The sequence below is a fragment of the Solenopsis invicta genome, chromosome 2 (genome assembly GCF_016802725.1).
Source record: "Solenopsis invicta isolate M01_SB chromosome 2, UNIL_Sinv_3.0, whole genome shotgun sequence".
Taxonomy (NCBI): domain Eukaryota; kingdom Metazoa; phylum Arthropoda; class Insecta; order Hymenoptera; family Formicidae; genus Solenopsis; species Solenopsis invicta.
The window spans coordinates 26,298,706-26,326,443 of NC_052665.1; the positions used below are offsets into that span (position 1 = coordinate 26,298,706).

Below are 27,738 nucleotides of genomic sequence, written 5' to 3' on the forward strand. Positions count from 1 at the left end.
TCTATGGGAGGATATAATAACAACCCAAACTGCATGCAATTTTCAGCAGCATACAAACGGTTACTCAATCACAATGAAATTAAATCTTCAGCACAGGCAAATTGTATTGCACTTGATAATACAAGTATTTTAATGATATCGTCGACAAAATTGAGTATGACACAAGATGAAGAGACTGTTCAAAACGAAGAATTTAATGTAATCGTCGATGATATTCCTCTAGAAGATATTAATTTTAGTTTACACCACACTGTGTTATATATTGCAGGCTTCGTCGAATTTAAAATTTTAAAAAAATTAAAATGTGATACATGTTTTCAACTCTTTAATGAGTGTGATCAAGTTGATTCCCAATTTATAAAGAAAAAGAGCTGTGGTTTTCTGCAATATCCAAGAATTGACACCTACAAAATAGTAACTATATGTGAAAAAATTTTTAATTTTTTTAAATTAGAAAATAAATTAAAAATGAAAAATCTAATCCCTACAATGCTACAAGAAACATTAAGAAATCTAAGATTAGATACATTATTTATTAACTTTGATTCACATATTAAAGATGAAATATTAGACAATCATAAATATGTAATAATAAAATTAATTATTACGTATTATTTTAACGTTAAATTAACTTATGAAGGTAAAATAATTACGTTGAATGAACACAAAGACTTCATAAGACGTAATTTAATTAAAACTGTTATTTTCAGCGGACAGTAATTTATACTGTACACTTTATTACCCGAAAATGTTGATCTCTAATGAGGCTTCCTTTTATTTATACGACATTACTTATTTGTTTTTATTTTTAATTACTTTTTATTTTTTGCTTTACATATTTTATTATTATATATAAATATTGATTATATAATTTTTTTAAATATATCTTTAATAATAAAATGTGTATATTTTATATTTATTTCCTTTTAATTTAGTTAAATTAATTCTTATTTTACAGAAATATAATTGGAGCATATTTTGGAGTGAACGTATAAATTCAAAGCGATATATTGTATTCCGTCTCTTTCTTTTCTGCTCTTCTACTATTGCTGTCTCGTTTTTTTGTTTCACATTTTTGCCACTTAGGACATGGAAGCGTTGCAGATCTTTCTTACACGAAAACATAGGAAAGTGGGGGGGTACTAGCAGTCCATATTTATATAGTCAAAGAGCTAGACAACTTCTGTATTAAGAAAAAATTAATATCAGGTGATGGCTATACGAATAAATTTCTAATGATTTATTAAATTTTTGTTCGATTTTTTTGTAAAATTGACCTCAGCAAGACTACTTTTTACGCGTATTTTAATTCTAAAAAAAAGTTTTTGTGATTCTGTAAAGCTAATTTGAAGATATTTAGTACACTGTAAATGGTATTTTGTAATACTTTAGCATCCTCTTAAATGACTCTTAATATCTCTGTAAGGAATCATTACATTTCGCTGGATTGTGTACGCTGCATTACCGAGTAAGTGGCTATCTTCAGGGAAGAATTGCGGATTGCATTTTTGTTGGATTCCGGAATATATAATAGCGTTCACTGGGAAAACTAGTGCGTACTGAGTGTGCACTCACTGCAGGTAATTGGGCGTTTTCGTTGGTACCGTCATCGCGCGAACAGAAATGTCCAATTGCCAGCGGCAAATGCATACTCAGTGCGCACTAGTTTTCCCAGTGAAAAACGCTGTAAATGTCCGCATGTCATGGACTGAGCCTAATTGTCTTACGTAACAATGTATAAACCTTAAATCTGCATCACGTACCTGAAAGTAAACAAGAAATTACAAATAACACATTAATCACAGAAAATATGTGAATATACATCTACATATTATAATATAATATATAATGATGTTTAAGAATATGAATAAATACATGAGAATAAATACATCCACATATTATCAAACAGCATTTACCTGTAATTGAATTGCATCATAGCTTTTTCTGCATATGTATGCTTCTGGATTTCTTGCAGGTGCACTTATTTTAATGAGAGTACCATTAACTGCGCCGATGACACCTGGAAATCCGTATTGTTGATTCATTTTAGTCCAAGTCTGTTCAGCTTCTGCTCTTGTAGACCAAGATATAAACGTATTTTGTAACTTATATAATGCTTTTGTTACTCGTAGAACGCATCGCCAAGCAGTTGCCTTTCCAACATCGAACTTTGTACATACAGATCTGTAATTATAATGTTTTATTACTGAAAATATTTTTAAATTGGAATATTTTATTCAATTGCTCTAAGATATTGGTGACTACAATAGCAATTTGTAAAAATGCTATTGTAATCACAAATATCTTACAAGGAAACACAGGGAAGTATCTGCCTCAGATTTAAACGAACTTTTAATATGTTGTAGTACAGATAAAATAAGGGACACGTATTTTTTTATACACTAGAACAAAACAAGCGCGAGCTACGCGCGCGCTATAGATCTTTTAATAGTAAATGTATATTATATTATATTTAAATAAATATAAAAAAATTAAAAAGTTAATCAAGTTCAGAAAAATTTTACATAAATTAATAAAAACAATTTTTTTTTAATTTTTTTATTATTATTGATATAACACGAACTTTATGTATATGTATGTATGTAATACAGTTATAATTAAGTATAACTAAAGATGTGTGTGTGTGTGTGTGTGTGTGTGTGTGTGTGTGTGTGTGTGTGTGTGTGTGTGTATGCATGCGTGCGTGCGTGCGTGCGTGCGTGCGTGTGCGTGTGGGTGTGCGTGTGCGTGTGGGTGTGGGTGTGGGTGTGGGTGTGTGTGTGTGTGTGTGTGTGTGTGTGTGTGTGTGTGTGTGGGTGTGTGGGTGTGTGTGGGTGTGTGTGTGTGTGTGTGTGTCTTCTCCTCCAGAGAAAAAAGGAGAAAACACGAAGAACGCACATTTAGCTCCAAAGGAAAAGGCAGAAGAAAAGAATAAGAAAAAGAGAGAGAAAGATAAAAAAATGAAGTTGACTTACACCAATTGAAGAAATTCAGCAGGAAGTTCCTTAGGAATCAAAGTTCTTCAAATCGTTGTAGAGTGCACTGTGGAATGCTGAGATTCGCTTTGGTCTATTTATACTGCTTCTGAATAATTAAGGGGCATAGTAGTGGAAAGAATGTTCTTAATCCGTTACCATAAAAACAAATCGGCGGTAAACAGCGAGAAATCTTCTTTAACATCGACATATACTTAAAAAAGATCTTAACAAAAATTTGTTAAAGTTGACGATACATTGATTAGAATACCATCGCTGAAATTATGCGAAATTTGATTACACGTAATTTTATCAATTTGTATTCGGCGATGCCTTGAGTCTTCTGTTGATGTCGGTTTCGATCAAAAAGATACGCGCTGAGCCGGCCCCGAATGTCTAACTTTGTATAGCTTCCCGATTCAAATTCTCAAATAGAAATGATTGTATTGTATTTTGATGACTCTAGATAGCATTATACTCGAATATCTGAGGTTAGCTACTAAATTTATAATATTAAAATATATACTAAATAATAATATTAAAATATTATGATTTTTATTTATTAAAGGTTGTGAAAATTATAATTTCCGATGTTCAACGTTACATTAACCAACATTCATCTACTATTTATAAGAAATTAATATTAGCAGTATAAATTGAATCTAGTACGGAAAAATGGGATGCATTTTTCTATACGAGGTTTCTATATTACGAAATTTTCATCCGAGTTGCTTGTGTTCACGAATCGAGTTTCAGTAATTTTTTTCGGATCTAGAAATCAAACCAATTTCTAGCATCAAAAAGCATATAAAAAGCTTGGATATACACAAGAAAACGTTCATAATGCAATTCTATTCTTTTCTCGATATTTTAATCACGATAATATGCTTACATCATGAATTGAATTAGCATCGCCTAATCAGTAGAGGAGCCGAGTAATTAACAATTTAAATCTTATGGTTCTCTTATTTTTTACAGGTATCCTTGTGTTACGTCCAGGATTGAAGAAGGATCGGTAAGATAAGTGGGGAGAAGGGAGGGACGTAACAACTTCAGAACATGCACACAAGGCACGACAGGCCGCGTCGACAACCCAGGGTATATGGGTCAGTGGGACCACAGCGGGGGCCCAACGACAAATACCCGGGGGCGTTTCGCGTCCCTTGGTCCTGTTTTGAGGCAGCAAATTTAATAGCTTTACCTCGGGATCGGACCTCGTGCTTGGCTTAATAGAGCGAGGGATAGTGAGTCAGATTGAGAAATCAATCAAGTTCCCTTATAATCAATCATCGGTTTATTAAGAGAAAATAATGAAAGATAAATATAAAAAAAAAATTTTATTCCATATGAAAGTAATTTATTACAAATTGGTGTTGTTAAGGAATACAAATTAGTAATTAATCAGTAATAACGAAAAATCCGCAGACTCGTGATACAACGTTGAAGATTAACAATTACGATTATATATATATATATATATATGTATGTCCAGAGGCAGTTTTCGGGACATTTTTATACTATCTGTTTTTATTGTTTTAAATTTTGCAGGACATTAATATAAATCAGATAGTACCTGATTTTTTTATATATATATCTTACTTTTCTTTGCCAATTTAATTATATATGGATCGGCAGTTTCCAGGACCTTTTATTTATTTCGTATATATTACATTATTATCGAACGAAATCGCTTCTCATGAATAGAAATATGATTAAGAAAGAAAAACTGATAATTCTGATTATAAAATAAAGTATTTTATATCAGTTAATGTCAAAAATACGACAAAGTCCTGAAATATGCCATTTCATTGGTATTTGACTTTATATAATAAGTAGTTTCCGGGACATAATAATATTTTTAAAATTGATCGTTACAGATGAATTATTTGTAAGATTCTTTCAATAATATTAATATTTACATTGTTTTCAAAAACTTTATCGCATCAGACTTAATATTTTTGTCGTTAAACTTATTAGAAATAATAATGTCCCGGAAACTGCCATTGTATCATACGTAACAGTTTTCAGGACTGATCAGAAAAACTATACATAATGTTAAAATTGATCGTTACAGATAAATTATATGTAAGATTCTTTCAATAATATTAATATTTAAATTGTTTTCAAAAACTTTATTGCATCAGACTTAATATTTTTGTCGTCAAACTTATTAGAAATAATAATGTCCCGGAAACTGCCATTGTATCGTACATAATGGGTGCTTTGCAACGGAACAAAAAGTAATTCACTGTGCTACACAGTGTTACACACTGTTACAAAGTGTCGACTAGTAGTTGGAACACTGTTTCATTCATTTTATATTGTTTTAACATTTATTTCATTAATTAAACCATGTGACATAACCTCATGACCTTACACCTGTCAAACAGCATGAAAGTGAGCAGGCATTAATTATAGATAAACATTAGATGGAAGTTCCCAATTTTAATAACAACATTGTTACATTGCTTACATCTGATGTTTATGTAAAATTCACGCTCGCTCATTCTCGTGCAATTTGACAGGTGTGAGGTTATGAGGTTATGTCACATTGTTTAATTAATGAAATAAATGTTAAAACCATATAAAACGAATGCGAATGTTACCAGAACGTTTATTTCATATTTAATAATTGATTGCTACCATGATCGACGTGTATTGAAACTGCTGAAAATAATTGTCGAAGTGTACATGAATAATGCTAGGAAATAAAGATAATTGGTCGAATGCACATAATTAAACACGTTTTTGACTTCCTTCAATCCTTGAATGCGTTTGTCACATTTATCTGGGAAAATGTATGCCGATTCAACAAAACTGTCTTTAAGTCAATGTTGTAACAGCTTTATTGTCAATGCAACGTGTATTTTTAAAGAATTAATGTTTGAAACAAAGATCTCATGATAAAAAGAAAGTAATAATATGATTCTAATGGCTGTAGTCTGATTAATTTTAAAAGCTAAGTGTTAGAGGTCTCAGTTCTTTGCATTCAGATTAAGGAGTGTGTAACATAATTACTTAATAAGTAAGGTAAATGACATCTTGAATACCTTTTTATTATAATAATGTTATTAGAATAAACAGCAGTCAAATTCAACTTATCTTACTTAATGGTTAATTAATTTACAAACTTCTGTATCCGAAAGCGAAGAGCTATGACCTCTAACACCCAGCTTTTAAAATTAATCACACTACAGACATTAGAATCATGTTATTACTTTCTTTTAATCATGAGATGTTTGTTTCAAACGTTAATTAAAAATACATGTTGGACTAACAATAAAGTTATTACAACATTGATTTAAATACAAATCTGTTGAAACGATACACATTATCCCTGAGAAATGTGACGCATTCGAGGAAAGAAAAGAATTAAAAACTGCTTCAATTATGTGCATTCTACCCAATTATCTTTATTTCCTAGCAGTATTCATGCACACTTCGGCAATCATAATAGTTAGAAAATTTGGAGCACTCATATGTGTATGATGTATGTTATCTTATTTTCAGCAGTTTCAGTACACGTCGATCATGGTAGCAACCAATTCCTAAATATGAAATAAACGTTATGGTAACATTCAGGTTCGTTTTATATTGTTTTATCATTTATTTCATTAATTAAACCATTTGACATATCCTCATAACCTTACACCTGTCAAAACTGCATGAAAGTGAGCGTTAACTATAGATAAACAGATGGAATATTGGCTGTGTTCCGTTTTTACTGGCAGTACTGAAAATTTATAGTTCACGTCACATATACTATACATTTTACAGTACTGCCAGTAAAAACGGAACACAGCCATTAATGACAACATTAATGTACATATGCGCACATTTATCTGTAATACACGTTACGTGTATTATATATTATGCGCGCATATGCAGTTTACGGAACTCAGCTATTGTTACATTGCTTATATTTAATTTTTATAGCTATTTCAAACACACTCATCGCATCTGTGTATTCATTACGCATGATTATTAAATCTGACCAATCTGAAAAGTCAGATTCAACAATCATGCGTGATGAACATCTAGATGCGATGCGTGTGCCTGGAACACGCATATCTTTTTTAGGGAAGTCATTAATGACCGCTGTTGTATAATTCACTGCATTAACAATTTTCAAGAGTTTCTATACCGGGCTTTTATTCTTGAACAATATCGCATGCGATTTCTATAGTTAACGTTGCATATATTATAGGATTTTCATATTCGATATTGTTCAAGAATCCCAGACCCGGCCGAAACTCGTTGTTCGAATCGAATCTTTTTATATATGGCGCGTTCAGTAGACTCTACATGTTGAAATATTCTTCTAGATCATCCAATCAGATCTTTAGATCTAGAAGAATACACAAATAACAGCGAGCGTTTACTCAACTGTTGAATCTGCTGAACCACTTTTTTGCAAGTCGCTTCGCGATTATTGGGTGCATTCAGAAGCACAACCGCTCAATGAGCGGCTAGGTAGTATTTTAAGATGATTGGTCGCATTCAGCGGACTCAACAGTTGGATAACAATGAACGCGTTCAGCAGACACAACATGTTGAGGTATTCTTCTAGATCATCCAATAAGACATTTAGCTCTAGAAGAATACACTAATAATAGTGAGCAATCATTCGACTGTTGAGTCTGATCGCTGAATGCGACCATTACTAGATTTTCCGAGAAAAAAGATATCCCCATTGTACCTCACTCTCCCCTACTCCTTTGTTCATTACATTCTGAAGATGACACAACTAATAAGAAAATGACAAAGAGCTCAAATTACAAAACAGCTTGTATCTTTGAAAATATTAGTCTTAGGACCCATGTTAATTAGATCTTTTCTTCTTGTTTTGATCAATACTACCTGCTATCAAAATATGTGACTTTTTTTCAACATCCTGTATATATTCAGTACTCTGAGGCTGGTAGTCATAGTCGATTCTTATTTTAAAATCACCTTAAGTAATATCTTAAGATGCTAATATGGCTTTTTGATTGGTTAATAACATCTTAAGATTGCACTTTGAATAATCTTAATAATAAGAATTGATTATGAATACCTCATATTAGAATATGATTTGTCAATTCTTAAAGGCTCTCTACAAATATTGCACAGTAGTATTTTTTTTACAAGGGTACCGTTTGTTGATTCAAAATAACCACCATAAAAGTGTTATGTGAAACAAAATATTTGTACATTAGACATATCTTCAACTTATATATAAGTTTTTATAAAATAATTCGTAAAACTATTTATAAGTACAAATCGCAAAGGAAAATGTATTTTACGCGTAATCGCACGAAATAGTAGGTATCACTTTACATTTATGTAAAGTAACATATAAATATTTTAATAAATCTATAACCCTAAATACAGATAATGATATGAACATCAAAATAGTTTTCGTACCTTACAACTTTTATTATCTTAATAAATTTCCGCAATAACGTATGTAGTAACTACAAGGAGAAATAACTAGCTAGATCAACGGTTTAAAGTATGTATGTAACATCAGCGCTTAAGCTTATTTTTTGTTATTTACAATTCACGTGATTTTTTTCAGTAGGGTAAGCCACTTTTAGAGAATAATAAGAACGATTCTTGAACATATTCAGTTTTGGATTTGATACCAAAACTTCCTTTCCGAGAAAAATTTCACTCGAAATAGTGCATTGAGCATATACTATATTATAAAGTATACTATATTATATTTAGTCAAATTTTCCTCGGAGAGGATATTCTGAAATGTAACTTAGGTCATTAGGCAAGAGTTTCATATAAGATAAATTTTTGTTTATTGAAATGTTCATATAAAAAGCAGTGCGAAGACATGACTACGTTTACACATCGCCATTAATAGAGTTTAGTAACATCCATGGTTATGAAATTGGCCAATCACAGACATTCCATTCTTCAGAGGTATACTTAATATTGGTCAAAGTGATCCTGGTCACTTTTTTGGCTTGAACTTGTCCTGTAATTGGCCTGTTGCTTTCTATCTAACGGCAAATTTTTCTGCGTTTCATGAACGGTAGTCATTAAAAAAACACCGCGTTTGAAAAAATACCGCGCGCGGGATACCACTGAACGGAATTAGTACTTCAATTGTTTTTGTCCATGGGAGCCTAATGCCTGGCTAACGACTAACGTAAAGCTTCATTGAATAATTTTATTATATTCGTACATTTTGACTGGTCTACAAGTGAAAAATGTCACAGTATACATTATTATTATGTCATCATAATAAATATTATGTGTCAAGCAATACAAGAGAGCTATACGTTAAATGTGTTGTTGACGAGAATCGCAAAGAAAAATGTATTTTACGTGTAATCGCACGAAATAGTAAGTATCACTTTATATTTATGTAAAGTAATATAAATATTTTAACAAATCTATAATCCTAAATACAAATAATGATAAGAACATCAAAATAGTTTTTGTACCTTACAACTTTTTTTATCTTAATAAATTCAGGCAATAATTCCGGTGTTAACTTGTGATTTTCGAAATAATTAAACCTGAAAATTTATTTTACAGAAAATAAATATCAACTTATAAAAATTGCTAAAAATTTAAACACAAATATGCCAAGAATTGCTTTACAAAATATAAAATTAGTGACTGATGCTAAAAGTAGTAAGTATTTTTATGTTAAATTCTAGCTAACATTAAAAATATTAAATTTCTATTTTTTAATAAAGTGAATGAGTGTAGATTAGTAAAGATTTATATGTATGATTTCGATTCTTGCAGTCATTAAAGAAGTACAGCATGTCAGTAGTGTTAATAAGCATATCACTAGTTCGATTAACTGCATAGACTTTGAGAAGAATACAATATCTTTTGATAAAAGATCTGATCGCAATACAGTAAACGATGGTGAGAGTAACATTAGTAATCCTGTGATACGTACTGACTCTGATAAGATAGCATTTATCAATAATTGTGATAATAAAGATAATAGAGAAAAGACTGGAAATCTGAACGTAACATTTTCTTTTGATAGGAGCAATAATTTAGAAAGGGTTGATGATATTAATGCCACAAATTCCATGAATGGAAACATTTCTGATAATACATCTTCCTACAACAATGGTAATCATATCATGATGGACAATGAGAAAAATTCTAGCATTGATTTTATAGCTAATGTTGAACCAAATAGTAGTGAAGTGAGAGATGTTAACTATTCCATGAACGTTAATGATAACATATGCAATACAGTAAACGATGGTGAGAGTAACATTAGTAATCCTGTGATACGTACTGACTCTGATAAGATAGCGTTTATCAATAATTGCGATAATAAAGATAATAGAGAAAAGACAGGAAATCTGAACGTAACATTTTCCTTTGATAAGGGCAATAATTTAGAAAGGGTTGATGATATTAATGCCACAAATTCCATGAATGGAAACACTTCTGATAATACATCTTCCTACAACAATGGTAATCATATCATGATGGACAATGAGAAAAATTCTAGCATTGATTTTGTAGCTAATGTTGAACCAAATAGTTGTGAAGTGAGAGATGTTAACTATTCCATGAACGTTAATGATAACATATGCAATGGCAATGATCTTAGTATACTAGATAATATTATCGATATCAACAATTCTACGAATATCAATTTTGATGATGTATTGTCTTATGGGAATGACAAAGGCTGTAAATTTTTAGACGATAATAATATCAATGCTATAAATAGTCATAATTCTGATAACAATGAATTATTTGTTAACCTCAATGGCAGTGGCAATAATTCTGAGACAGGTATTGTTATCAACGGTGACCTTATATTTCCCTTTGACATTAACTCTAATATATTGGATGATGATAATGCTACTGCCAAAACTTCTGCGAGTTCCAGTAATAATGTTGATATGATCCTCCCTTGTAATGACACAAGTGATAATATTGCTTCTGCAACAAATATAACAAATATTTCTGAATATCTACCTTCAACATCAGAAACTACAGTTGAAACAGAAATTGTAGAATGTGAAAGAAATCATGTTTCTACAAATAATGATAAAAATTCTTCAGTGTCCCTGATAGACATTTCTTCTGTAAATGCATTTGGTTGTAGAGAAGAAAATTTAAGTATTCCATTTTCTCAACCTAAAGGACTTCAAAAAAAGAATTTTTGCTACTACTGCAAAAAGTTTCAAAGTAAAATTGCACGCCATTTAGAAAATGTACATAAACTGGAACCTGAAGTGCAGAAATTCATATTATTGCCAAAAGGTAATCATATTTTTAAATTCTACAGAAATTTATAAAATTTTATTGTACATTTCTTCTTATCATTGTCAATAATGTTATTATAATCTTTTTTACAAAATAAATTTTTAATTAAAAAAAAAGTTAATATTATAAATTAAAGTTTGTCTTTAAAAAATAACTAATTACAATTAAGAATTATATCATTAAAAATTAACTAAGTTGAAAGCTATTAATTTTTTAACTTCATTAGTTAACTTTTAATTTATTTACTAGTTACTACCCAACCTTGTTAATATACATTATTAATATTTTGTGTTTTATTTTAGGCAATTTAGAAAGAAAAAAAATTATAGAAACTATTAGAAAGAAAGGAAATTTCATACACAATACGGATCCTTCTTTAAACACGGGTACGTTAGTTGTTTGCCGAAGGCCTGCTGAGAAGAGTGGAAAAAGTATAAAAGACTATACGTGTTGTGCAAAATGTAAAGGATGGCACGTTAAAAATAATATTAGACACCATTTTAAAGAATGTGCACATGTACCCAAAGGCAGAAATGTTCAAATTTTGGGACGTGCGGTGATGGGAAGGATTCATGAATGTGCAAGTGAAACAGTAAGAAAGTTTTTATTTCCAGTTTTAAGGGAAGATGATGTTACACGATGTATCAGATATGATAAATTATTAATAACATATGCAAATAAGCTATGTATCAAGTACACTCATCAACATCAACAAGATATGATACGTGCTAGGCTTCGATTATTAGGACGGTTTCTTATCGCAATAAAAGAATATAACTCTATAGTAACAGAATTTTCTGACATATACAATCCTGCGGTATACGATGATTGTCTTAAAGCAGTAAATAAAGTAGCTGATTTTAATTGTATTACTAAAAAATTCGGTGCCCCATCAGTTGCGTCAAATATTGGAACATATTTAAAACACATCGGTAATTTATTAATAACAGAGAACATAAAAACAAATGACAAAGAAAAGCAAGAAAAAACTGAAAATTTTTTAAAAATATTGCAAGAAGATTATGGAACATCTATTAACAAAATAGTAGAAGAAAATATAACGCAACATAAAAGACAGAAGAAAGTTACACTACCATCTATGGAGGATATAAAGAAGTTACATTCATATTTATCGAATCAAAGAAGATTATTATATACAAAGCTTCAAAAGAAATTCACGTTCCACATATGGCAGGATTTTGCAAAAGTTACACTTACATCCACACAAGTTTTCAATAGGAGAAGAGCTGGAGAAATTGAACGTGTTACCATAGAAGACTTTAATACTCGCGAAGGCATAACAAAAAAAAATTGTTCAGATTTATATAAAACATTAAAAACAAATTTAAAACAGGTATATGTTATTTACTTGTTGAAATATGTATTAATGTGTAATTTAAATAATATAATATTTTGTTTATAGATTGCTGATAAATATGTGAGGTTCTTAATTCGTGGCAAATTGGGGCGCACAGTGCCTGTGATTTTAGACATGGAAATAGTTCAGTGCATTGAACTAATTTTAAAATATCGAAAGGATGCAAACGTTCCTCAAAATAATCCTTACGTATTTGGAATACCTAATTATAGCAATAAGCGCAATTTCAAATATTTAAGAGCATGTGTTCTTATGCGGAATTTCTCTAAAAAGTGCGATGCACAGATGCCACATGCATTAAGAGGTACTGAATTGCGAAAACACATTGCTACGACATGTATTACGTTGAATTTATCTGAAAATGAAGTAGATGATTTGGCAAACTTTATGGGGCATCACGAAAAAATTCACAAACGCCACTATCGACAGTCTATACCAGCGGTAGAAATTATTAGAATGACCAAATTTCTGGAAGCAGCATTAGGTGAAGATGCACAACAGTCCAATGCTAATGATCCAGGTATTTTTACTATTTGTTTTATTATTCTGTAAATTGAAAAAAATTAGTATTAAATATTATCACACACACACACGCACGCACGCACGCACACGCACACGCACACGCGCACACACACACACACACACACACACACACACACACACACACACACACATATATATAAAAGCAAGAATATAAATTCTTTAAAAATTTTGATAATCTTAATTTGAATAATATATTTTCATTTCAATATCACATTACTTATCTAAAGTGCACAACATAATTGTTTTAACACAATTGAAATAATGAAATGGCAATACCGGTCAACAGCAGATCTTGGTGCTCAATAATTTTTTGAAATTTTCTTACTGTTTCACTTGCACATTCATGAATCCTTTCTATCACCGCACGTCCCAAAATTTGAACATTTCTACCTTTAGGTACATGTGCACATTCTTTAAAATTGTGTCTAATATTATTTTTAACGTGCCATCCTTTACAATTTGCACAATACGTATAGTCTTTTATACTTTTTCCACTCTGCTCAGCAGGCCTTCGGCAAACAACTAACGTACCCGTGTTTAAAGAAGGATCCGTATTGTGTATGAAATTTCCTTTTTTTCTAATAGTGTCTATAATTTTTTTTCTTTCTAAATTGCCTAAAATAATCACAAAATGTTAATAATGTATATTAACAAGGTTGGGTAGTAACTAGTAAAAAAATTTGAAGTTACCTAATAACGTTAAAAAATTAATAGCTTTCAACTTAGTTAATTTTTAATTAAATAATTATTAATTGTAATTAGTTATTTTTCAAAGACAAACTTTAATTTATTAACTTTTTTCTGAGTTAAAATAATTTCTTGAAATTATTGGGCACCAAAATCTGCTGTTGATCGGTATTGCCATTTCATTATTTCGATTGTGTTATTATACTTTCCGGTTGAATTAGAATTTGATTATTGTAATTGTTTTAATAATAGTGTTAAAAATTCTAATTCTTGATTTGACGATATTGTTATTTTCTATCAAACATCTTTTCCTTTCAATCTGTGGAAATTATTATTTAAAATAAGGTGAATTTAAAAAAATAAAACTATACAAAATATCTTCATTTAAACTAGTTATGTTTGTTTAATATTATTAAATTTTTTAACGAAGATTTTATATTCTTTCGTATATATGAGAAAATGATTAATTTGATACTAATTTTTGGGGGGTATTCATTTATATGATGTTACAAGCATCATATAAATGAATACCGCATTTTTCTTATAAAATACTTATATTGCATTTTTCTTATAAAATACTTTGAATATCCTTTTTTGTACATTTATTATAAGCATTCGGTATCTATATAACAATTATCACAATACTATATTATTAATAATAGAAGAGACAGTAAAAGATTCCTCGAGTGAAAGAGAAGAAAGCGATTCTGAAAAGAGTGAGATAAATGAATCCTTGTCAGTGCAGTCTGAAAGCAAATTTTTTGAAACTAACATAACAAAAAGGCGAACGCAACAAAAGTCTGCCATTTTGAATAATGATTATAATTCCGATGAAATTTATATTCCTAAGATGAAAAAACGTCGTAGTAGTAAGTTTATTTTTATTTTTACTTTATATAGATATTTTATATAGTTTCAAAACGTTAGTACGTATAAAATAAAAATTACATTGTTATTGCTTATAATTTTTATTCAAATTATCGAATGATGTAATTTTGATAATATTTTATTTTGTAGCATCTCCATTTGGCATAACAAAAAGAAGACATTGGACAGAAGAAGAACGTAATACAATATTCAAAGAATTTGCAAAAGAAATTGCTATTTCTCAATTGCCATCTGCTAAGAAAATTGTCCAAGTAAAAGATAGAAATAAGTGTTTGGTTAATCGATCTGTTGCTCAAATTAAAACATGGATACATAACTATATAACTGGCAAAATTAAACGTATTTAATTTTGCCAGTTTTTTATTGCCAGTGATAGTTATATGCTTGCCAGTTGTGCAGGTGACTCAGTACAACTACGCGTTCTTGTAAAGACGTGTTCTTAGTTGAATTTTGAGACGATTTTTCCTCTACGAAATTTTTGTCCGATGCTTACTTTTTGAATGATAACAGGGTATAGTTAGCGAACCTCTGCTTACTTCTTGCTCACGGTCTGTAATACGCTAACTTTATCATGTTACAATTCAAAAAGTAAGCGTCGAACAAAAATATCGTAGAGGAAAAATCGTCTCAGAATTCAATCAAGAACACGGACTTTGCAAGGACGCGTAGTTGTATTAAATTACCATGTATAGTTACATGCTTGTCAGTTATTTTTTGTTTTGTTCAATATTTTTAATACTTATGAAATTGTTTATTTGTCATATGTGATGTCTCTATTTAAAAAAAAAAATCAAGTCATGAAGAGCATTTATTGCATTATATTGTCAAAAACACAGAAAGTTGAATTGAGATTACTTTGTATTAATTTAAACAGACTTGTGATGCAAACAGACTTTATAATATTAAACTATGTAACATTTCACATGAGGTCTGTTTTTTTAATTAAACTGACTGCACTACTTCACAGTTCATTCTTTTCTCTTCTTGTTGAAAGAAGGAAGATAAATTCTGAACAATGCAGATTAGAACAATCAGTTCAGCTAAAAAGAATAAACATATTCATATTCTTGACCTTTCAATTGCAGAAGCACTTCCTTTTATAGATATGCACAATTTTCATGGAAATAAACGCTGTAATAATCTGAGCATATCAAATATTTTGCTAAAAATAATTAAGTATTGTATTTATATCAAAATAGTTGAAATGCCTAGTGTAAACGAAGTATTAAGCGATTTAATACGGATATAGTATTTAAGTTGCATTCTAAAATTCTGAGTGTACTGAAAACTTATCGTTTACATTACATATGTATATTCAGTACTCTGAAGCTGATATTCATTGTTGATTCTTATTTCAAGATCACCTTATGTAATGTAAAGATGCTAATACAGCTCTGATTTGTTGATAACATCTTAAGATTGCACTTTGGATAATCTTAATAATGAATTGATTATGAATACCAACCTGATTGAATAATGGAATGCACCCTTAATACGCGCATCAATGTTAAGGGCTTTCTACAATAACTCATTAACTATTAGTTGTAAACGTAAACCGTAAGAATTGACCAATTAGTTGTCGAATATTCTCCTCACATTAGAATGTGATTGATCAATTCTTACGGTTTACGCTTATGAGTAATGATTAATGGCTTATTGTAGAAAGCCCTTGAGTATCAGGTTACGGTTTCACTCGTTTAGGAAATGTGTTTGATGTAGTTTATTTATATGTGATGGTATATTGTTAATTTCAATAATACAATGCGGTTATCGTTTATTGATTTAAAATAACCACCATAAAAGTGTTATGTGAAACAAAATATTTGTACGTTACATATTATATCTTCAATTTAAATAAATAAAAGAGTTTCTATAAAATTCTTAAAACTTTTAATGTAAAATATCACAATTTATGGTTGAGAAAACAAGTTGGATTATGCAATTGAGTGTAAGTTGAAATTAAAATTAATGTATATTACTAAAAAGAAATCAAGTTATCAACAAGTCAGAGCCATATTAGCATCTTTACATCACATAAGGTGATCTTGAAATCGACAATGAATACCAGTCTCAGAGTACTAAATATATGTAATGTAAACAATAAGTTTTCAGTACACTCAGAGAATTTTAGAATGCAACTTAAATACTATATCCGTATTAAATCCGCTTACTACTTTTGTTTACACTAGGCATTTCAACTATTTTGATATGAATACAATACTTAATTATTTTTAGCAGAATATTTGATATGCTCAGATTATTTCAAGTAATGTATTGTAGACAATTACTAACATCGTTCCATAACCTAATATATATGCTGGTATAAACAGTCGAAAAACTGGCTAAGGCAACCAAACATGGTTCAAAAGTGCGTTGCAATGTGTGATTGTTAACCAGATATTGGAAATGTGCGCTAACAGCTTCTAATAGCGGACTGAAAATTTGATGTTCCTCCAACATCGTCACTTATTACATTACAATCTTCTCTCTTGAAGTCTAATTTTTCCAGGACAACTTCGCATTATATCCAATGGCATACGTTTATTGGGACTTGATAGAATTTTCAACAGTTTCTTGATCTTGCCGAGTCGACATCTGACAGAAAATAAACAAATAAAAATATTATATTATTTATTTGAATCGTTAATCAGAAAAACAATATAATACCAAAAAATATATTTCCTTTTGTAATGCTGACAACATTTATGAAAACAATTCTACACATTTGTGTTATATATATTCAAAGCTTTATAACATATTTTTTAATATATAAATTTTTATAGATTGGACCTATTTTTCAGTAAAATAAATTTTTGAAAATTTTTTGGTATATATGCATTTTAATATTTTAATCACAAATAATATTTGTATCTCCTTACTTCCTTCACTGCTCATCTTGACAATCATTCTTCTCTATTTATTTGCTTAGCTGTTTGACTTTATCTCTGTAAACCTGATTTTCTTGCTGAGGACTTTGTGTTGAGTCTACACTTTCAGGATTATTTTACGATTTATTTGGAGACGGTCCATACATATAGTTTAATGTATCCAATAAACGAGCTAAGCTTGGAGCTGAAGGAGATGGACTCTGTCTCAAAAATTGATTCGGCGTAACGTTATGTGGGCTATGAAATCCAGTATTCATCATTTCACCCAGCTAAAAACAAAAATATCAATTATGTTAATAGGATATTACCAATAAATAAATTATCAATAAAAATTGTGAAAATGATCAAAAAGATTAAATAATGCTATACCTTTCTTTGAATATGGTTTAACTGCTGCTGCATCTGACCACGACCTAATTGTCCAGAGTCAATTTGACTCAATTGTTGCGGTGTACTAGTCTGTATACTGACTATTGGTCCCGTATTATGATACTATATTTGATCTGGTAACTGATTCTGCATCTGAAACTATGATAAAAATAAACATATAATGCCACTCTCACCTTTTTCTTATTTTTTTCTTGCATGTTCTTAAATAACTTCTTTATTACATAGTATATTTTAGTAAAATAATTTAGTAGTAAAAGAGCATACCTGCATATTTTGTTGTATTTGTCCAGGCACCATTTTATTCATTTGTGGAGGAACATTTTCTGTTCCCATCTGATTCATTTGAGTTAACGTGCATTGTTTGAATCTTGCCCATGTGGTTTATTCAACCATCAGATTGCAACGGTTTCATACCCATTCCCGGCTATTGTTCTGCGTACCAGGAGTATTTATTGATTGCCCGGATCGTTAATTTAAACTTTGCAACACTAACAAAATGTACAGAATGAATACAGTTTGAAGTAGTTATCACTAAGGTGCATTCTTCATAACTCAAAATATTTGTGTATTTGTATGTTGAAACTTGCAGCAATACTTGTGCGCAGTAGTATTTTGAGGCACTACTAATAAAATTTGCATTATCTTTTCTTGCAAATTGGAATAAAGCAATAATGAGTATATTATTGATAGTAGATCATTTTACATGTTTGTAGCTTCCTAAAACGGTTTTGTTTATATTTTTCTCTTTCAAAACAACAGCTTTAGGAAGCTACAATCATGATCTAATCTTAACCGCATTGTACTACTGAAATTAACAATATATTATTATATATAAATATATTTACATCAAACACATTTCCTGAACGAGTGAAACCGCAGCCTGATACACATGGTTAAGAAAATACAGGTTGTGTTATAAAATTATGCAGACAAATGCAATGCATTATCCTAGTTTATACTTAAAAGGCTTTCTACAATAAGTTATCTATTATAGCGTTTTTCTTTGGGAAAACTAGTGCGCTCTGAGTGCACTCTCGCCGCAGGCAATTGGATCTTTCGGTTCGCGCGAAGACGGTGCGAACCGAAATGCCCAATTGCCTGCGGCGAATGTGCATTCAGTGCGCACTATTAGTAATAAGCGTAAATCGTAAGAATTAACCAATTATATTCTAATGTGAGGAGAATATTCAATGTGATTAGTCAATTTTTAAAGCCTATCCAGACAAATTTTCCTACTCGCATAAACATATGCATAGTGAAATTGGTTGATCCAAAAGCAGATATACATAAGAAAATGGATCAATGGCTGCGTTCAGCAGAGAAAATAAATCAGTAAGCGCTTAGTGATTCTTTAAGAAGATTGGTTCTTGCCCTTAGTTCCTTACAGGATCTAAATATATAAACCAATCATCTTAAAGAATCACTAAGCGCTTACTGATTTATTTTCTCTGCTGAACGCAGCCAATCATTTTCTTTATGTCCTTTCTACAATAAGCTATTAGTTAGTATCACAGGTCATAAGCTGTAAGAATTGATCAATCACAGTCGAATATTCTCTTCATATTCGTCTGTGATTGATCAATTTTTACAGCTTATGACTTGTGATACCAACTAATAGCTTATTGTAGAAAGGCCATTATGTATGTGTTCATGCGATTATGCAAATTTATCTGGATAAGCCCTAAAAACCTTTCTACAATAAGCTATTAGTTGGTATCACAAGTCATAAGCTGTAAGAATTGATCAATCAACGGGTACGGTCAAGACGATGCTACAAATGCTTTGAAGCATCTTTTGATTGGCCAATTTGTAAAATTCTTTGTTCTGATTGGTTAATCAAACGCTTCAAATAATTTGTAGTGGGACTTTGACCGCAGCCACAGTCAAATATTCTCTTCATATTCGACTGTTATTGGTCAATTCTTATAGCATATGACTTATCATACCAACTAATAACTAATTGTAGAAAGGCCATTATGGTTAATGGGCATTCTACAATAAGCCTTTAGCCATTAGTGTAAACCGTAAGAATTGATCAATCACAATCGAATATTCTCACATTAGAATGTAATTGGTTCATTCTTTCGATTAACGTTTATGACTAATGTAAATCCGAATGATACAAATGCTATGAAGCATTTGATTAACCAATAACAACAAGGAATTTTACAAATCGACCAATCAAATAATGCTTCAAAACATTAGTAGCGGCTCCTTGACCGCACCTTAATAGATAATGACTTATTGTAGAAAGCCCTTAATGGCTTATTATAGAAAATCCTTTAAGTGTAAACTGGGATAATGCATTGCATTTGTTTTCATAATTTTATAACACAATCTGTATTTTCTTAACTATGTATATCAGGCTGCGGTTTTACTCGTTCAGGAAATGTGTTTGATGTAAATTCATTTATATATAATAATATATTGTTAATTTCAATAGTACAATGCGGTTAAGGCTATAGCATACACTTTTCGTAACCGTAACCATAAGACGTAACGCAAGAATTGGCCAATCACAATCGAGAATTTAGAATTGCGGATTTGAATTTTTGATTGTGATTGGATAATTTATACGGTACATAAGGTGCAGTTAAGCCTGTTCTACAATAGCATAAACACAAGACCGTAAGGTTGTAAGGCATGGTTTTAAGAGCTCGTAAGCAAATGAAAAATTTTCATTTCTTACGTTACGACCTTACGGTCTTGTGTTTACTGCTATTGTAGAACAGGCTTTACATGCCAAGCGTCGAGCGTTAAGCAATAGACTTCGTTTATTGGCTGCTGTTGAATTTTGGGCAAGCAGCAGCCAATAAACGAAGTCTGTTGCTTGACGCTCGACACTTGACATGTAAAGGCGCCTTTATGGAAGGTGCTATAGTCTTTACTCTTCTAAAAAGATCTAGTGCGCAATTGTGCGCAGTAGTATTTCGATGCAATGAAATTTGCATCATCTTTTCTTGTAAATTGCAATAAATCAATAGTGAGTATATTATTGATGATATTAGATCATGATTGTAGCTTCCTAAAGCTGTTGTTTTGAAAGAGAAAAATATAAACAAAACCGTTTTAGGAAGCTACAAACATGTAAAATGATCTACTATCAATAATATACTCATTATTGCTTTATTCCAATTTGCAAGAAAAGATAATGCAAATTTTATTAGTAGTGCCTCAAAATACTACTGCGCACAAGTATTGCTGCAAGTTTCAACATACAAATACACAAATATTTTGAGTTATGAAGAATGCACTTAGTGATAACTACTTCAAACTGTATTCATTCTGTACATTTTGTTAGCGTTGCAAAGTTTAAATTAACGATCCGGGCAATCAATAAATACGCCTGGTACGCAGAACAATAGCCAGGTATGGGTATGAAACCGTTGCAATCTGATGGTCGAATGCACCACATGGGCAAGATTCAAACAATGCACGTTAACTCAAATGAATCAGAAAATGTTCCTCCACAAATGAATAAAATGGTGCCTGGACAAATGGGACAATTAGGTGCTGGACAGATACAACAAAATATGCAGGTATGCTCTTTTACTACTAAATTATGTTACTAAAGTATACTATGTAATAAAGATATTATTTGAGAACATGTACGAAAAAAATAAGAGAAAGTTGAGAGTGGCATTATACGTTTATTTTTATCATAGTTTCAGGTGCAGAATCAGCTACCAGATCAAATATAGGATCATATTACGGGACCAATAGTCAGTATACAGACTAGTACTCGTATACCGCAACAATTGAGTCAAATTGACTCTGGACAATTAGGTCGTGATCAGATGCAGCAGCAGTTAAACCATATTCAAAGAAAGGTATAGCATTAGTTAATCTTTTTGATCATTTTCACCATTTTTATTGATAATAATTTATTTATTGGTAATATCCTAATAACCTAATTGATATTTTTTTATTTTAGCCAGGTGAAATGATGAATACTGGATTTCATAGCCCACATAACGTTACGCCGAATCAATTTTTGAGACAGAATCCATCTCCTTCAGCTCCAAGCTTAGCTCGTTTATTGGATACATTGAACTATATGTATGGACCGTCTCCAAGTAAATCGTAAAATAATCCTGACAGTGTAGGCGCAACACAAAGCCATCAGCAAGAAAATCACGTTTACAGAGATAAAGTCAAACAGCTAAGCAAATAAATAGAGAAGAATGATTGCAAGATGAGCAGCGAAGGAAGTAAGGAGATACAAATATTATTTGTGATTAAAATATTAAAATGCATATATACCAAAAAAATTTTCAAAAATTTATTTTACTAAAAAATAGGTCCAATCTATAAAAATTTATATATTAAAAAATTTGTTATAAAGCTTTGAATATATATAACACAAATGTGTAGAATTGTTTTCATAAATATTGTCAGCATTACAAAAGGAAATATATTTTTTGGTATTATACTGTTTTTCTGATTAACAATTCAATTAAATAATATAATATTTATATTTGTTTATTTTCTATCAGATGTCGACTCAGTAAGATCAAGAAACTGTTGAAAATTCTATCGAATCCCAATAAACGTATGCCATTGAATACGTTTACTGAAATGCTAAGTTGTTTTGGAAAAATTAAATTTTAAGAGAGGAGATGGCACTGTAGGACCGCCAGTAACGACGTTGAAGGAGCATCAAATTTTTAGTCCGTTATTATAAGCTGTAAGCGTACATCTCCAAAGTATTTGTTGTATTTGCAGAAGCAATATTTTTACTTATGTCATTATCACAAGGAAGGGTCATATTAACATTATTATTGGAACTCGCAGAAGTTTTGGCTGTAGCGTTATCATCATCCAATATACTAGAGCTAATGTCGAAGGGAAATATAAGGTCACCATTGATAACTACCTGTCTCAGAATTATTGCCACTGCCATTGTTAAGAAATAATTGTTATAAGAATTATGACTACTTATAACATTGATATTAATATCATTATCTAATAATTTACAGCCATTGTCATTTCCATAAGCTAATCATCAAAATTGATATTCGTAGAATTGTTGATATCGATAATATTATCTACTATACTATGATCATTGCCATCGTAGGAGCATGTTATCACTTAGTTAATTTTTAATGTTATAATTCTTAACTGCAATTAGTTATTTTTTAAAGACAAACTTTAATTTATTAACTTTTTTCTGAGTTAAAAGTTTATTTTGTAAAAAAGATTATGACATTATTAACAATGATTAGAAGAAATGTACAACAAAATTTTATAAATTTCTGTAGAATTTAAAAATATGATTACCTTTTGGCAATAATATGAATTTCTGCACTTCAGGTTCCAATTTATGTACGTTTTCTAAATGGCGTGCAGTTTTACTTTGAAACTTTTTGCAGTAGTAGCAAAAATTCTTTTTTTGAAGTCCTTTAGGTTGAGAAAATGGAATACTTAAATTTTCTTCTCTACAACCAAATGCATTTACAGAAGAAATGTCTATCAGAGACACTGAAGAATTTTTATCATTATTTGTAGAAACATTATGATTTCTTTCACATTCTACAATTTCTGTTTCAACTGTAGTTTCTGATGTTGAAGGTAGATATTCAGAAATATTGGTTGTATTTGCAGATGCAATATTATCACTTCTATCATTATCACAAGAAAGGATCATATCAACATTATTACTGGAACTCGCAGAAGTTTTGGCAGTAGCATTATTATCATCCAATATATTAGAGTTAATGTCAAAGAAAACTATAAGGTCAACGTTGATAACAATACCTGTCTCAGAATTATTGCCACTGCCATATACATACTGACTCTGATAACATAGCATTTATCAAATATAGCATTTATCAATAACTGTGATAATAAAGATAGTAGAGAAAAGCCTGGAAATCTGAACATTTTCCTTTGATAAGGGCAATAATTTAGAAAGGGTTGATGATATTAATACCACAAATTCCATGAATGGAAACATTTCTGATAATACATCTTTCTACAACAATGGTAATCATATCATGATGGACAATGAGAAAAATTCTAGCATTGATTTTGTAGCTAATGTTGAACCAAATAGTTGTGAAGTGAGAGATGTTAACTATTCCATGAACGTTAATGATAACATATGCAATGGCAATGATCTTAGTATACTAGATAATATTATCGATATCAACAATTCTACGAATATCAATTTTGATGATGTATTGTCTTATGAGAATGACAAAGGCTGTAAATTTTTAAATGATAATAATATCAATGGAAAATGTTACGTTCAGCTTTCCAGTCTTTTCTCTACTATCTTTATTATCACAGTTATTGATAAATACTATCTTATCAGAGTCAGTACGTATCACAGGATTACTAATGTTACTCTCACCATCGTTTACTGTATTGTGATCAGATCTATTATCAAAAGATGTCGTATTCTTCTCAAAGTCTATGCAGTTAATCGAACTACTGATATGCTTATTAACACTACTGACATGCTGTTGTACTTCTTTAGTGACAAGATAATATTGCATCTGCAAGAAATGAAATCATACATATAAACTTTCACTAATCTACACTCATTCACTTTATTAAAAAATAGGAATTTAATATATTTAATATTAGCTAGCATTTAACATAAGAATAATTACTACTTTTAGCATTAGACACTAATTTTACATTTTGTAAAGAATTCTTAGCGTATTTGTGTTTCACTTTTTAGCAATTTTAATAAGGTGATCTTTATTTTCTGTAAAATAAATTTTCAGATTTAATTATTTCGAAAATCACAAGTTAACACATTATTGCGGGAATTTATTAAGATAAAAAAAGTTATAAGCTACAAAAACTATTTTGATGTTCATTATCTGTATTTAGGGTTATAGATTTGTTAAAATATTTATATTACTTTCCGTAAATATAAAGTAATATTTACTATTTCGTGCGATTACACGTAAAATACATTTTTCTTTGCGATTCTCATCAACAACACATTTAACGTTTAACTTTCTATATGTATTGCTTGTCACATAATATTTATTATGATGACATAATAATAATATGTATTGTGACATTTTTCACTTGTAGACCAGTCGAAATGTACGAATATAATAAAATTATTCAATGAAGCTTTAAGTTAGCCGTTAGCCAGAAATTAGGCTCCCATGGACAAAAACAATTGAAGTACTAATTCCGTTCAGTGGTATCCCGCGCGCAGTATTTTTTCAAACGCGTTGTTTTTTTAATGACTACCGTTCATGAAACGCAGAAACATTTGCCATTAGATAGAAAGCAACAGGCCAATTACAGGACAAGTTCAAGCCAAAAAAGTGACCAGGATCACTTTGGCCAATATTAAGTATACCTCTGAAGAATGGAATGTCTGTGATTGGCCAATTTCATAACCACGGATGTTACTAAACTCTATTAATGGCGATGTGTGAACGTAGTCATGCCTTCGCACTGCTTTTTATATGAATATTTCAATAAACAAAAAGGTATCTTATATGAAACTCTTGCCTAATGACCTAAGTACATTTCAGAATATCCTCTCCGAGGAAAATTTGACTAAATATAATATATGTTATAATATATTATAATATAATATAATTATAATATAATATAGTACATGTTATAATATAGTATACGTTCAATGCACTATATATTTCGAGTAAAATTTTTCTCGGAGAGGATGTTTTGGAATCCGAAACTGAATATGTTAAGAATCGTTCTTATTATTCTCTAAAGGTGGCTGTACCCTACTGAAAAAAATCACGTGAATTATAAATAACAAATAAAAAATAAGCTTAAGCGCTGATATGTTATGTACACACTTTAAACCGTTGATCTAGCTCAGCTATTTCTCCTTGTAGTACGTTATTGCGAGAATTTGTTAAGATAATAAAAGTTGTAAGGTACGAAAACTATTTTGATGTTCGTATTATTAACTGTATTTAGTGTTATAGATTTATTAAACTATTTATATGTTACTTTACATAAATGTAAAGTGATTCCTACTATTTCGTGCGATTACGCGTAAAATACATTTTCCATTGCGATTACTTATTAATAGTTTTAGGAATTATTTTATAAAAACTTGTATATAAGTTGAAGATATGTCTAATGTACAAATATTTTGTTTCACATAACACTTTTATGGTGGTTATTTTGAATCAATAAACGGTACCCTTGTAAAAAAATACTACTGTGCAATATTTGTAGAGAGCCCTTAAAAATTGACAAATCACATTCTAATACGAGGTATTCATAATCAATTCTTATTATTAAGATTATCCAAAGTGCAATCTTAAGATGTTATTAACCAATCAGAAAGCCATATTAGCATCTTAAGACATTACTTACGTGATTTTAAAATAAAAATCGACTATGACTACCAGCCTCAGAGTACTGAATATTTATACATAAACATTAAATGGAATCTCCCAATTGTAATGACAACATTGTCATATTGCTTATATCTAATGTATATGTATAATTCACGCTCGCTCATTCTCGTGCAGTTTGACAGGTGTAAGGTTATGAAGTTATGTCACATGGTTTAATTAATGAAATAAATGTTAAAACAACATAAAACGAATGTTACCAGAACGTTTGTTTCATGTTTAGTAATTGGTTGGTATTTTATCATTTATTTCATTAATTAAACCATGTGACATAACCTCATAACCTTACACCTTTCAAACTGCATGATAATGAGCGAGCGTTAATTATACATAAACATTAGATATAAGCAACATAACAAGGAAATAGGCCCTTTTCTATGATAACGGCACATTTGCATTTTATCAGTAAGGCAGTTTTCAGGACCTTTTCTACTATGACTACGTTTACACGGCTTCTAACTTCGATTTAGTAACGTTAATGTTGTAACTCCTACTTAAAGTGAAGTGCGTTTACACGTTCAGGCTTATCTTATTCCCATCAAGCTAAAGCAGCTTAAGAATTTTCGAGTGAAGTGAGTCAAGGATTTTCATTAATACCAACATAAAATAACGAAAAATTAGATGCTTGAGTTTCTTCGGTTTCCCAACTTTCACGCTTTTTGGTTTCCATCGTTTTTATTTTTTTTCACTTGCTTTAATTTTCTTTGCCTTCTGTATTAAGATTTGGAAACTTAATACCAACTCTATAAACAATGGAAAATAAAGTTCAATTTTTATGGGTTGGCATTATAACCGTCGTTATATTGCGACCGTTTACACGTCCTTTTTACGTCGAAGTTATAACTCTAACCCTCTTTACCAACTGACTTTGAGTTACTACATCGATGTTATAACTTCGGCGTAAAATAGCGTTTACACGGCATCTAACGTTGGTAGTTATAACATCGATGTTATAACTTCGGCATAAATCGTGCCGTGTAAACGTAGTCTATAATGTGACATTTGTCAATATATAATTATGTAATATTTTAGAAAATTTGGGAAAAGTAGAATCCTATAGGGTAATACAAGATAAAATTTCAGAGTATTTATGACGAAATATATAGACACCAAAAGAAATATAATTTTTAATTTTCTAATTGGTAAAATGGCATTTTTCAGGACTTATGTTTTTACGTGATAGTATATTAAATAAAAAGTATGTATATAAAGTTTATATTTATCACAATTATTACTAGAGGTGCTTGTTTGAAAATATATATTGTGCTTTATGTTATATATAACCAGTTTATATTAATTTCTTAATATTATTAAATGTCCCGAAAAGTACCATATTGTACAAAAGAATTTATATATATATCATGGAT

At 30.3% G+C, this 27,738-nt stretch overlaps 1 protein-coding gene and 2 long non-coding RNA genes across 8 annotated transcripts; 2 read left to right on the top strand and 1 right to left on the bottom strand.

Annotated features, from left to right (window-relative positions):
- Positions 1 to 7,791: 7,791 nt before the first annotated feature.
- On the top strand, positions 7,792 to 17,554 carry LOC120359603. Of its 2 annotated transcripts, none has more exons than XM_039457642.1 (6): positions 7,792 to 9,611; positions 9,729 to 11,225; positions 11,531 to 12,582; positions 12,652 to 13,126; positions 14,499 to 14,705; positions 14,854 to 17,554. In XM_039457642.1, the coding sequence occupies exons 1-6, from the start codon at positions 9,560 to 9,562 to the stop codon at positions 15,069 to 15,071; spliced, it is 3,501 nt and encodes a 1,166-aa protein (XP_039313576.1). In that variant the 5' UTR covers positions 7,792 to 9,559; the 3' UTR covers positions 15,072 to 17,554. The 2 variants fall into 2 exon arrangements, with proteins under 2 accessions (XP_039313576.1, XP_039313580.1); XM_039457646.1 differs by lacking the exon at positions 7,792 to 9,611 and having other exon boundaries at positions 9,721 to 9,854; positions 9,982 to 11,225.
- On the bottom strand, positions 10,755 to 19,089 carry LOC105204202. Of its 2 annotated transcripts, XR_005576386.1 has the most exons (6): positions 18,848 to 19,089; positions 18,267 to 18,490; positions 17,982 to 18,140; positions 17,604 to 17,881; positions 17,198 to 17,319; positions 10,755 to 10,901 (listed from the first exon to the last, which is right to left on the bottom strand). It is a non-coding gene; the product is annotated as an uncharacterized LOC105204202 (long non-coding RNA). The 2 variants fall into 2 exon arrangements; XR_003269595.2 differs by lacking the exon at positions 10,755 to 10,901 and having other exon boundaries at positions 14,422 to 17,319.
- Positions 19,090 to 20,868: 1,779 nt separating this feature from the next.
- Positions 20,869 to 26,167, top strand: LOC120359604. Of its 4 annotated transcripts, none has more exons than XR_005576381.1 (5): positions 20,869 to 20,985; positions 21,146 to 21,541; positions 21,668 to 21,832; positions 21,937 to 22,213; positions 22,499 to 26,167. It is a non-coding gene; the product is annotated as an uncharacterized LOC120359604 (long non-coding RNA). The 4 variants fall into 4 exon arrangements; XR_005576384.1 differs by having other exon boundaries at positions 20,875 to 20,985; positions 21,173 to 21,541; XR_005576382.1 differs by having other exon boundaries at positions 20,904 to 20,985; positions 21,170 to 21,541.
- Positions 26,168 to 27,738: the final 1,571 nt, after the last annotated feature.